This window comes from Notolepis coatsorum (assembly GCF_963971535.1).
Source record: "Notolepis coatsorum genome assembly, chromosome: 11".
In the NCBI taxonomy this organism is placed as follows: domain Eukaryota; kingdom Metazoa; phylum Chordata; class Actinopteri; order Aulopiformes; family Paralepididae; genus Notolepis; species Notolepis coatsorum.
This window is the reverse complement of record NC_140175.1, coordinates 23,741,513-23,754,260: the sequence shown is the minus strand read 5'-3', so window position 1 is coordinate 23,754,260 and position 12,748 is coordinate 23,741,513. Positions and strand designations below refer to the sequence as shown.

Sequence of the window (12,748 nt, the reverse complement as noted above, 5' to 3'; positions counted from 1 at the left end):
ACTTATTTACCGGTACACTTAGCTATATATCTTACCTAATAAAACACCCAATGATGTCATGGACCTTTAAATTGTTATTATTATATTGTTATATTATTTACACTGCCTATTTTTTATTATATTTCTACTTCTCCACTGTACTATAATTCTACTACCTGTACCCATGCTGCTATGATGCCCGAATTTCCCCAAGGGGATCAATAAAGGAATATCTTATCTTAAACACTGAATAAGCCAAGAGAGCCGACACTGACCACTGGAAGACACTGCACTTCTCCAGTATCTTGACGCCATGTGGGTGGGAGGAGAGAGTGCCCAGGAACAGGAAGTAGTGCTGGCTGAGGGTGGTGAGGAGCCCGTTGCTCTGGATACGGCGGTCGGGTTTGAGTCCGGCACAGGAGGACAGCCACTGGACGATGTCCTTCACCAGGTCCTCCAGGTACGCCTGGCCATCCTAGCAGGCAGGGGAACACGGATAGGAGAGGGGAGAGTGAGAGACCGTGTTAAGATGTGTCGATTTAAGTGCACGAGATATAAAACACGAGCACATACTTAATTCACTCTAGACGGCAGCATTGCTGCCATGTCCTGAACATTCATACGTACGTAGCCACAACAGCGTCCCAGCTTGCTAGCGCATATCTGGGCCTCAGATAATGTCATATAGTTTCCCTAGTATGCACCTATGAGTGGAGTAAAAGTATAAAGTTACCTAAAATGAAAATACTCATGTAGCTCGAAATTCTACTTAACTAATAGTACTTGAGTAAAAATACGTACTAATACTTGAAAATAGTCACTTTTCAACCACTGTTTGAGGCCCAGATATGTGCAAGCAAGCTTGGATGTCGTTGTGGCTGATGCATACATACATACAGACAAGTGTGCACACTGTCATCACGTCGTGTTATTATTTGCTGGACAGTGCAGGACCTCCTCACCTCATCAGACTCTAGGAGGAACTCAAGGAACTCACAGCCCACAGCAGTGAGCTGCCTGGCCTTGGGGTGGTCAAGCTCTAGGCTGGCAAACAGCTTACTGCTGGGCTTATAGAAGAACAGCAGCCTCCGCACGAACCTGTAGACGCACACACACACACACACACACACACACACACACACACACACACACACACATGTCAGCATGTTGCTAGATTGCTTTAACTGGTTTATATGTTTGTTTTTTCTTGAAGCATCTTAAAGCATGATCCAATGAAATGCAAAATGCTTAAATGATTGCATACAGAGGGGATAATACACAGCCAACTGTAGTTATTAGTGTCCCTAGAGCCAAATGGCAGCTGGGTGCAGTATTTATAATACTTACTTGTGCATTTGTTCGTCTTTATTGCTACGCAGGCTAACATTTGGCCACTAGAGGGGAATAAATCAAGATCAGTGGGTAATCTTAGAAGAAACCGCAGTTAGTTACTATTGACCATATTCACACAGCGGCCATTTTGCTCTTATGTCATGCTCCAGTTGGGTTCTCAACAGGGTTGAAAGGAATCCCAACCTGAGCATGACATAAGAGCAAAATGGCCGCCGTGTGTATATGGTCAATAAACACAATAGTTGAACATTTGATAGTACTGGAAGAAAAAACAATAATAGCATGAATAGCAACTGTTCTTTGTTTTTTAACTGTTCTTTTTACTGGGTGCCTACGTGACAAGATAGTATTTCAAATCAGTCCCAGGGTGAGACATTTCTCAATTAGGGTCTTGTACTGAAAAAGTGAAAGAACTCCTTCCTAGAGGCCTGATATTCTGAGCCCTGAACCAGTCAGCTATAACATTACCTTTAGAATAGTTGCAATGAGGACCCAGTTCCAGTCTAGGTTCTCCTTGTGGTTCAGGATGTGACTGTCTCTCAGGTTCATCATGAGAGCGTCCTCAGTGTCCTACAGTCACAAATAGAGCAGTGGTACCAACACTCGTAGGCGGTTGAGGCAATAACATGTTCGATGCTTTTATCCAAAGTGCCATAACAGTAGAGTGACAGCATACTTTTAATTTATTTAACTTTTTTTAAATGGGCGCCAATGGGAATCAAACCCCTAACCCTAACCCTCCAATGCATTTCTCTCAAATCATTCTGTATTAAGTTGACACAAATCTGGTTTCAGAGCATATCATAGCACAATCTCAGCCACTTTAGTTTTAAATTGTATAAACGAAAACAATGTGCTGCACTATTTGTAGATCTATCAAAAGCATTCTATACAGTTGACTTCTTTTCAAATAGACTACACAGCATTGGTTTTGCTGCAAATGCTTGGTTTCATAGTTATTTGCCTCAGAGACTTCAGTGTGTGAAAACTGGGAAAGCCCAATCAGAATTCTTGCCCATTACAAAAGGTGTCCCGCAGGGATCAATCCTGGGTCCTGTCTTGTTTATCATTTATAAATGACTCTGTACAACTAGCCATTGAGAACCTGCAGCTCATTTAATGCTCTGCAAGACATGCCTATTGGCTTTAAGCGTGTGCTTAATGCAAGCAAAACAAAATGCATCATGTTCTCTAGGGCTAGAGATATTGTTTACAATGATTTGCATATATTGACTGTGAATGGTTATGACATCGAAAGAGTTACAGACTGCTAATATCTTGGCATCTGGCTTGACAATAAGTTTACATTTAGGTACCATATACACAATCTTGCCAGTAAATGTGACTTTGACTGTGTTGATCTTGTTTTTTGTCCTATTTATTCAAAGTAACTGTCTAAACAGATTATTTGTGATTATTACTTATTTTATTTGTGTTTTGACCTATTTTTACTTGCCTGTAATCTCAACCTCATTGAAAATGAGGGAAACCATCAATGATTCTTTTGAGAACAAATAAAGGTTTGAATGAATGAATACCTTAATGATGTAGATGTCTCTCTGGGGTTTAAAGTGCTGGTCTCGACAGTAGTGCGATGCCACAGATTTGCGCATGATGTGGTCCAGATAGAGGCTGTGAGGTTTGGGTCCTCGCTTCTTTTTCTCGTGAAAGCGTTTCAGGTAGTTGACTGCAGCGCTCGCCCGTCTGAAAAGGGATGTGTCACTGTACCACACTGTACTTCAATGTCACTGTACTACACTGTACTTCAATACTTCAATGTCACTGTACTACACTGTACTTCAATGTCACTGTACCACACTGTACTTCAATGTCACTGTACTACACTGTACTTCAATGTCACTGTACCACACTGTACTTCAATATTGTACTTCAATGTCACTGTACCATACTGTACTTCAATGTCACTGTACTTCAATGTCACTGTACCACACTGTACTTCAATGTCACTGTACCACACTGTACTTCAATGTCACTGTGTACTACACTGTACTTCAATGTCACTGTACTACACTGTACTTCAATGTCACTGTATTACACTTTACTTCAATGTCACTGTACTTCAATGTCAATGTACTACACTGTACTTCAATGTCACTGTACTACACTGCAAACATTTTTGCTTGTTTCAACCTATTGTCACTTGTGTCGAGAAATTCAGACCAAACTTTCCGACTAGACATTGCAGATCATATGACTCAAAGATACAGCAATAGCATAGCAATCTTACTTTTAAAAAACATATTTTAGGTTCAACTTTCAACTTCAACTTGGCTTGAATAATAAGCAGGAATAATTAAACGTAATGTATGAAAGGGATACAACAGTTTCTCAATCTAATCTGGCAACACATATCCCCATACAAAGACCGTTTTCATTCATGTCACTATACAAATCACACATTTGTAAATATATGGGATAAAATCTGCCCAATCAGATTCAATTCATAAAATGCAAATCTTTCATGTCTTTTCCTGCTTTCACACATCAAACTAACCGCACCAGGGTTCACTTGCAAGCGAACCGAGACCCACATTTTCAGGCGGACCAGAGTTCGCTTGTTTGGTCCACACCAGAGTTCTAATGAGCTTTCACACCAACCCAAAACCAACAGGACTATCAGAGGAAACTAACCAGGGTTGGATTGAAGCGGACCAAAGAGCTGAGGTGTGAAAGCAACCTAACACAACACAAGGATTCTTGGTCCCTGATGACATCATTGGTGGCCATATTCACCCTCATTTACTTTCAATAACTGTCAACCTAAATTAATGTGTGCAAAACTTTTAGTTTTTGGATGTGTGCGAGATTATGTGCAAAATAAATCAGCGTTGTTTTTGATTACCCTTTAAGAAAAACTAAACACTTAACACTCAATACAATACTCTTTTCTGCTTACAAGGCATCATTATAACAGACACAATGCGTTTTTAACATCCATTGCTTATTGTCAACATACTATTGAGTTAAACCAGTTAATACGGCTGTATCATGCTTAGTTAACTGCCACTCACAATCTCTTCTCCTTTGAGATGTCAAAGGAGGCAGCCATGTTGATGAGCGTGGGAAGGCAGTGCAGGTGGTGGCTGTGACTGTGAGGGAGGATGGTGTTGGCCTGTGGGGAGAAAGATCAAATAAACAGCTCAAGAATCAGCCAATCAGAAGCAAACCCCCAGAAAGACAGTAGAATCCCCACTGGTACCTCTTGCTCTGATCCAATTGACCTATATCAAGCCACACCCTTTTCTATTGATCCTCCAATCACAAAAACACAACTAGCAGTGGTGCACAAGCCTGTAAAGTTGAACGAAATTCAGACCAAACTTTCAGACTAGACGTTGCAGATCAAATATGACTCAAGATACTGATGACTCAGAAATGTTGTCAGAAGCATATTTTAGGTTAAACTTTTGGTAGAAAAGAGAAGATTTACGCGCAATCCACCATCTTGTACATGCATGCATTTGATCAAGATCTCTTCATACGCACATACACGCGCATACAAGGTCTTACTAACTACATTGTGGCTGCAATTCTGAATGGCTTGTTTCAAAAGGGAGGCTTTCTTGTCATAGCTGAACATTTTATCTGTGTTGGGACAACCACCACATTCTGTAAAAACAATGCACAACACAGGAAAGTAACAGAAGACACAGTTACCATGTGGAGGAGTTCCCCCAGTAAGATGGTGGCTCGTATGGAGATGCTGTCGTCACTGCTGGTGATCACCTCGACCAGACCCTGTTGGAGGAGAGGCAGTCAGAGGGCATCTGACACAGGTATGTAAGAGCCAATAATGAGATGACTGGATACCAGGGATGCTCGATATCGGCTTTTTTACCGATACCGATATACCGATATTGTCCAACTCTTAATTTCCGATACCGATATCAACCGATATCAACCGATACCGATATATGCAGGGTTTCCCCCCCCCAATTTTTTTTATAATTTCAGGTAATTAACATTACATATCTCTTGTTGTGGAATTAACACAACATTATGCATACTTTTGACAATAAATAAAATCAGAATTTGTTCTTACTTGCTTGCCTGGGTAAATAAAGGTTATAGAAATGTAAAAAAAAATATATATATATATATATTTTCTTTTTTGAAAACCGATACCGATATTTTCCGATATCACATTTTAATGCCGATATCGGCCGATAATATCGGACATCCCAACTGGATACAGACTAACTCAGTGAGAAGAGATGACTGTACCTCTAGTAGTCCACTCTTGATGAAAGCAGACAGAACCAAAGCCAGGTAGTTATCCATTAGGTCTGGCCTGAAGGAACAAACAAAAACGTAAATAAATAAAATGTATACACATGCATATTATGCAAACTTCTCTACTCTACTCTAAGCACAATCTGTGATTGCAGTATGGCGCCCCCTATTGAAACAAACCCACTACTGACTTAGTTTACAGCGTTTCGTTTTTTTTTCTTCTTCATTAATTCAAATTGTAACTTTGTATGTAATTTATTGGATTGAAGATTCTTTGTTTTCTTTTTAGTTCTGAGTCTTTGATACAAGTTCTGACAACTTAACATGAGCTTTATGTGACTTCTGAGGCTGTAATGTTAGTAAACAATGGAGTAAAGCAGACCTGCATTTTGAGTAATGACGGGCAATAAAGGTTGAGAGGTTGAAAGGAAATGAGAATACATTTTCTCATCTTAACTAGGTATGCTTGGAAGAGAGAAGATTGACTACAAACGATTTTTTTCGTTACCTTGAGCGTGATCGGTGTGGAAGGATAACTTTGGCCTCGGAAGCGACAAAGCCATCCGACAACCTCCAACTGTCCTGAAACCTACTGGGGTCTACACAGGAAACACAAAGTGCTGCTGTTATCAGCGACTCACAACAGAATGGAACACCCACTCTACTACATGAAGTCCACCATGCAACGCGCACAGAGCATGGTTCTTCTGTGGTGTGAGCAAGGAAACTATAAAAGAAGGAAGGGTCATCACGTCCTTGTGTAGCGCATGATTACACATTGGTGCCAAGTGTGGAAACGTTCAGTTCGACCGTCATTAGGTTGAATGGGATCAGCCATCTAGTTTATGACCCATCATTTAAACAGGTTATTACCTCGGATGTCAGAATCATCTGCAAATTGGTGCATTGTTAACTAGCTAACATTTGATATTGGTTGATTGTATATTTCCTTAGATCGCTTGTATATTTGTTGTATTATTTACATCTCCCATAGGCTTCAATAGAACTGACACCAAAGTCTGGCACCAAGCAGAGCATAGAACGCAGGTATTCTTACATGATGACCCTTTCTTCTTTTATAGTCCCCCCCCCCCCCCATCAGGGCAGCAGCAGATGAAGAACAAAGAAAGTGATGTCACTGTACCTACCTACACTAATAAGTGCTTCACTAAAGTCTGCAGTCGCAACAGGTATGGCAAGCCGGAATATGTCGTACATCACCTCCAACAATCCTCTCTATGGAGGCAGACAGAGACCACATTATATTATTAGTCATAGATGAGCTGCAGCCAATTATCATAATCGAATTCAGAAAGAAAGATTTAATCGATAAGAGGGGGATTTAGAACTACTGTAATTGAAACACCTATATAAAGAAATAAGAAAGTCAGCGGGGTGCTTTTTATTTTATTATAAGCTTATGATAAAGAATTTATTAGCAGATACTGGGCTAGATCCACAAAGAATGGATTGCACGGTGCTAATTGCACCCTTACTTACAATTCATTACCATTTTCATTCAATCAATCACCTGCGCAGGTGATTGATTGAATGAACATTTTATTAACAGATTGCAGAATGGGTACAATACAGTACGGCTCAATACACACAATTGTTAAGGGGGATGCAGACCAGAGAAAAACGTTCGTCTTGTTTACATCAGGGTCCCCCATTTTCAATGCATAATGAATTGTAAGTAAGGGTGCAAATTGGCACCGTGCAATCCATTCTTTGTGGATCTAGCCCACTGTGTTTGGCCACAGGAGGGCCCGGTTGTGTAGGAGGTGAGGGAGAAAGGAGGAAGTTGTGCTTGGTTTGGGAAAAGAAACCAGAGCCAAGTGGTGAAGTCGCATTGAATTCCATCATCACTGTAGAAGCAGAAACCGACTTGTTGGAATTTCTATTATTTATGGTGTTGTATTTGTTTGAACACTAGGGGGCACACCACCTCTATTATAAGAGACCTTGCTAATCAGTGCAATTTATGCACCTGCCGAGGATTCACTTTCATTTTGGGGGCTCGTCCAGGATTTGCAACGCTGCCAAATCACCAATATACCCAGGTGGCAACATAATCATATTCAGATCGGTACATGTAACTGGGCTCCACAAACAAGCACAATTCTCCACTAATCTTAGGTAGTCTGAATTTGAGCTTTAAGGTAATAGGAAATGCAAGGAGTATAGACAGAGTGTGTACTACTTATACACTGCAGATAGATCTGGCTTTAACATTATAGTATACCTACCCTCACTTCCATATTTGGTATACAGAGCAAGCCGATGAGGGACTGGATCCCAGAGTTGCCTGCCTTGCAGAGGTTAATGATGCCTGGAAGATGATGAGGTGGAGAGAGAGGTCAGCATGTCCTCATGTATTATACACACCGTGTGGCACATATTCTATTCATTCATATTCAACATTATCATGAACAGAGACATGTTAATGAAGCATTGACACATGGACAGGAAGTACAAGGGTAAACTAGGGACGTGTGGTTCAATAACACCAGGAATCCCATGTCCAGTTGGACCCCCCCCCCCTAATAAACACTGTGGCTGAGTCCCAACCTCCGGACTCTAGCCGATCAAAGTAATTAATAGAAGAAGGCATTTTCAATGGTTGCTATGGATCCCACAGTCCCTTGCAGAAGGATTCCACTACATGGGACCAAGGATGGAACTGACCGCAACAGCGTCCCAGCTTGCTTGCACATATTATGTGGGCTGCAGAAAAAGTCATACAATTTCCCTATATACTTACAAGTTAGCTTATAAGTATATATATATGAATGGGAGTCAATTAGCCAGACTTAGAAAATATGATAATATACTGTATAATATCAAATATCAAAGTGCAACATCTCAACATCCGTAATTCATATTAATATAAGTTAGGTAGGTTTTTGAATGTAGTTTTTACCATTATTCGGTTAATTTCAGTGGTTCAAAAAGATCCACACCCACCAGCTTGCATAAATTGCCCATGTTAACCTACAGTATCCTATCACATGCTCCCACTGATTTGTTGACATTTGAAGGTTTCCGATCTTAAAAGAACACGGCAACATTTTGAGAGAGACAAGAAGATAGATACCAGTTTCCTCTCTGTGCGTTCAGTAGAAAGCTATCTGGCTGCCCGTTAGCCTAGCTTAGCACAATGAATGGAAGCGGACATGACCGTTTAGCCTTCGGGAGAGGTCTTAGACAATGCTGCTTCCATTCATTGTGCTAAGCTAGGCTAATTTCCCAAAATGTTGGCGTGTTCCTTTAAGAATGCAGGCTTGACTTCTTCTGGCGTTCTAGGTTTCAACTTGCTAAGTGACGCACACTGCTCTAAGCTGATCTCTCAAAAATAAAACATAACCACAGACATCAGAGGACTATAAATAACATGTATGGTGAACATTTCATTTGACCAAGCAAACAAAAATAAACAACTTACCGGACCAGGAGCGAAATGAAGCAACAATAGACATCTTACTGGCCAGGAATCTAGCCTCCCTGTCCTCCCTAATGTCAACATAGAAACATCATTGAATGAATAACAAAATACAAACCCTGTCCAGTTTAAAAAGTGCACAATAATTAAAAAAAATAAAAACAACTCACTTCAACTGCCCCTCTGCCGTGTCTGCGTTGTGTCTGTAGTGGAAGTCAGTGTACGGGGCCAGGATTTGCTGCAGAAGGACATTTTAATTTAATTTAATTTACAAATCCCATCCTGCATTGACTGGGGTCCAATTTTCCGTGGTGTCAAAGCAACATAGAGCATATAGCTAAAGGATATATCATCGATCGATTGAGAGGACACGTAGCGCAGGTCAATTGTGATAACGTATGAATGCATGCATTATTTTCTATTCTACACTAATTTTATGTCTGCAATTTATGCATTGCTTTTATTTAGTCAATTCTCTGCTCATTTTATGCCCGTCTATATTCATGCCATTTCTTTGCCAATTGTATGCCCATGTCTATTTTATGTCTATATTACTGCTGTGAAGCACTTTGGGCTACAATTCTTGTATGAAAGGTGCTATACAAATAAAGTGTATTATTATTATTATTATTATTATTATTATTATTATTATTATTATTATTATTATTATTATTATTATTATTATTATTATTATTATTATTATTTTATTATTATTATTATTATTATTATTATTATTATTATTATTATTATTATTATTATTATTATTATTATTATTATTATTATTATTATTATTATTATTATTATTATTATTATTATTATTATTATTATTATTATTATTATTATTATTATTATTATTATTTATTTCTAATTTCTAAAATCCTTCCTCAAATCTAAATAAATCGTACCAGAAGAAAACGACAACAAATACAATATGTCATCATTCTGGAACCTCTTGGGAGAATCCTAAATAACGTTGTGGAGGCTGGATCTGGCCACACGGCCCCTGGAGTGGAGCAGGGCGTTCACACCGTACCTCCAGCTCCACGTCCGGGCGGACGTACTGCCGTGTGTGTGGGTGGTTGAGGAGGTGGAGGATGGTGGTGATGAGTGCCTCGTTGATGCGGCTCAGCTGACAGTCCATCACGCTCTTCAGGACGGTGCTGAGCCCGCCCCTCTGCGCCACCACAACAGGGTTTTTCAAGGCTGCGGAAGAAAGAGACCTCACAGTGACCACAGATACACTATTGACATCGGCAAACAGATACGGGCTGAAGTGTGTGTGTGCGTGTGTGTGTGTGTGTGTGTGTGTGTGTGTGTGTGTGTGTGTGTGTGTGTGTGTGTGTGTGTGTGCGTGTGGAGTCGTATGCCTCGTCTCCATTAGCTATGTTCATATAGTCGTGGTCTAGCATGGTACGGTATGGTTGGGTTTGTGTCTCCATTAGCTATGTTCAGCCTGGCTGGGCCTATAGTCGTGGTCTAGCATGGTACGGTATGGTTGGGTTTGTGTCTCCATTAGCTATGTTCTGCCTGGCTGGGGCTATAGTCGTGGTCTAGCATGGTACGGTATGGTTGGGTTTGTGTCTCCATTGTGTTTTTTGTCAACTAAAAAAAAAATTGTCAACATTCACACCAGACGATACAGTCGGCTTTGGTCGGTCTGGCCTGGTGGTGAAAGGCCCGGTTCTAAAGACAATGGAGATGCTCACCGCGTTCCAGAGCACAGCACGGCTAATTTCACAATGTAGAATTTACCACGAGTAAGGATGTACTCAGACAAATGTAGACGTAGTTAAACACAAGTTTATTTAGCTTACAACCCAGGAGAATTGGCTTGAGAGACCCGGCGAAAACCCCTGGCCGTGGGGTTTCATAACGGGCTTCATGAGACAAGGGAAACGCTGATCTATAATATAGTCAGAGAAGATGGGCTACGCCCAGGTGAGAGGGGCGATTGGATTGGAGGAGTTAAGGAGGGGGGGGGGGGGGTGAGTTAGGAGGGGGAGGAGGGGGAAAACATGGGTTGGGAGAGGCTGGAGAGGGTTGAAGGTGAGAGACAAAAGGTGAACGGATGGGGGAGTTTTGAATTGATTGATTGAAAACTTTATTAACAGATTGCAGAATGGGTACAATACAGTACAGCTCAATACACACAATTGTTAAGGGGATGCAGACCAGAGAAAGACTTTCGTCTTGTTTACACCAGGGTCCCCCATTTTCAATTCATCAGGACATATATGACATACATGACATACAGATAGTCAGTACTGCTACATCTATACATTTATGACATACCAGAGTTGCAAATACAGTACTGTTTGTGATACAGAAGGAGTCAAGAAAAGGGAGTATATACATTTGACGTAGAAACTGTACATTGGAGGAGGTTGGGTGGGGGGGGTTGGGTACACTGGGATATTGACAACCATACTGGGTAATTTACATTGGAGGTGGTTGGGGGGGGGGGGGCACACTGTATAAACAAGCAAAACTGTACATTGAGGGGGGGGAGACTCTGTACAAACAAACAAAATTGTACATTGGACTATTGACAAAACCATACTAGGTAAATGACTGTACATTGGAGGGGGTTGGGTTAGGATATTTACAGGGGCCAGTGTTGAATTGCAGTCTCCCGTAGGTGTCTCTTGAGAGAGGTTTTGAAAGTGGGTAGTGATCCACATTCCTTTACAGCTTTGGGTAGGGCGTTCCACATTGATGTGGCATAATTGCGAAACGCGTTTAGTCCCTTATTTGAGCCGAATCTGGGTTTAACATGATTTGTGGAGCTCCCTCTGGTGTTGTGATCGTGGTATTCACTGACCTTTGGGAAGTATTTTGCCATGTACATGGGTACCTTGGTCGTGTAGTGTATCTTGTAGACCAGGCCCATTGCAAGTTGCTGTACTCTGTCATCTACTCTAAGCCATCCTAGGTTGTCAAAGTGGGCAGGGGTGAGGTGGGTTCTAGGAGTAAGGTCAAGCAGTAGTCTGACCAGTTTGTTTTGAGATGTTTGTAATTTTGTTTTTAGCGCCTTTGAGGTGCTTTGGTACCATGAGGTGCAAGCATAGTCGTAGTACCCCTGAATGAGTGCTCCTGCCAGAGTCTTCAGGGTATTCTTGTTTACCAGAGAGGAGATCCGGTACAAGAATCGAGTTCGTTGGTTGACTTTTTTTATTACATTGGATGCCATTTTGTCACAGGAGAGATTAGCCTCTAGGATGGAACCCAGGTAGGTAATTTCATCTTTCCTTGTGACAATATTGTCACCCACTGTAACTGAGAAGCCGTCGGTCTTGCTGAGTTTGTTATTTGAACCGAAGAGAATGGACTCTGTTTTGCCCATGTGTAATGATAGTTTGTTATCAGCGAGCCATATGCAGATTCTGCCTAGTTCCGAGCTGAGGGTTTTTTCAACCTGTAACTTGTTCTTGTCAGAGACCAGCAGGGCTGAGTCGTCCGCAAACAGGAACAAGTTGCAGTCACAAGCTGACGACATGTCATTTGCATAAATTAGGAACAGTAGCGGTCCTAGTATGCTTCCTTGTGGAACACCACAGCTCACTGTGAGAGGGGGGGATAGGGTACCGTTTACCTCCACCATCTGTTCCCTCCCCTCAAGGTAGGATTGCATCCAGCTCACTGATAGACTATCAAAACCAATTGCTTTTAGCTTGTCAATCAGAATGGAGTGATTGACCGTGTCAAAGGCCTTTTGTAGGT

The 12,748-nt window shown here is 41.2% G+C and overlaps 1 protein-coding gene across 1 annotated transcript in view; it reads right to left on the bottom strand.

Annotated features, from left to right (window-relative positions):
• rictorb (RPTOR independent companion of MTOR, complex 2b) overlaps nucleotides 1-12,748 on the bottom strand; it is a gene marked incomplete at its 5' end in the record, with an annotated part of 50,221 nt that overhangs the window by 20,202 nt on the left and 17,271 nt on the right. Inside the window, 14 exons of the mRNA XM_084323996.1 lie at nucleotides 255-454; nucleotides 942-1,077; nucleotides 1,327-1,373; nucleotides 1,801-1,902; nucleotides 2,871-3,036; nucleotides 4,365-4,465; nucleotides 5,011-5,091; nucleotides 5,578-5,644; nucleotides 6,095-6,185; nucleotides 6,735-6,822; nucleotides 7,836-7,918; nucleotides 9,032-9,099; nucleotides 9,199-9,266; nucleotides 10,062-10,231. Coding sequence (XP_084180122.1) covers nucleotides 255-454; nucleotides 942-1,077; nucleotides 1,327-1,373; nucleotides 1,801-1,902; nucleotides 2,871-3,036; nucleotides 4,365-4,465; nucleotides 5,011-5,091; nucleotides 5,578-5,644; nucleotides 6,095-6,185; nucleotides 6,735-6,822; nucleotides 7,836-7,918; nucleotides 9,032-9,099; nucleotides 9,199-9,266; nucleotides 10,062-10,231 — 1,468 coding nt within the window. The remainder of the gene's footprint in view (nucleotides 1-254; nucleotides 455-941; nucleotides 1,078-1,326; nucleotides 1,374-1,800; nucleotides 1,903-2,870; nucleotides 3,037-4,364; nucleotides 4,466-5,010; nucleotides 5,092-5,577; nucleotides 5,645-6,094; nucleotides 6,186-6,734; nucleotides 6,823-7,835; nucleotides 7,919-9,031; nucleotides 9,100-9,198; nucleotides 9,267-10,061; nucleotides 10,232-12,748) is intronic.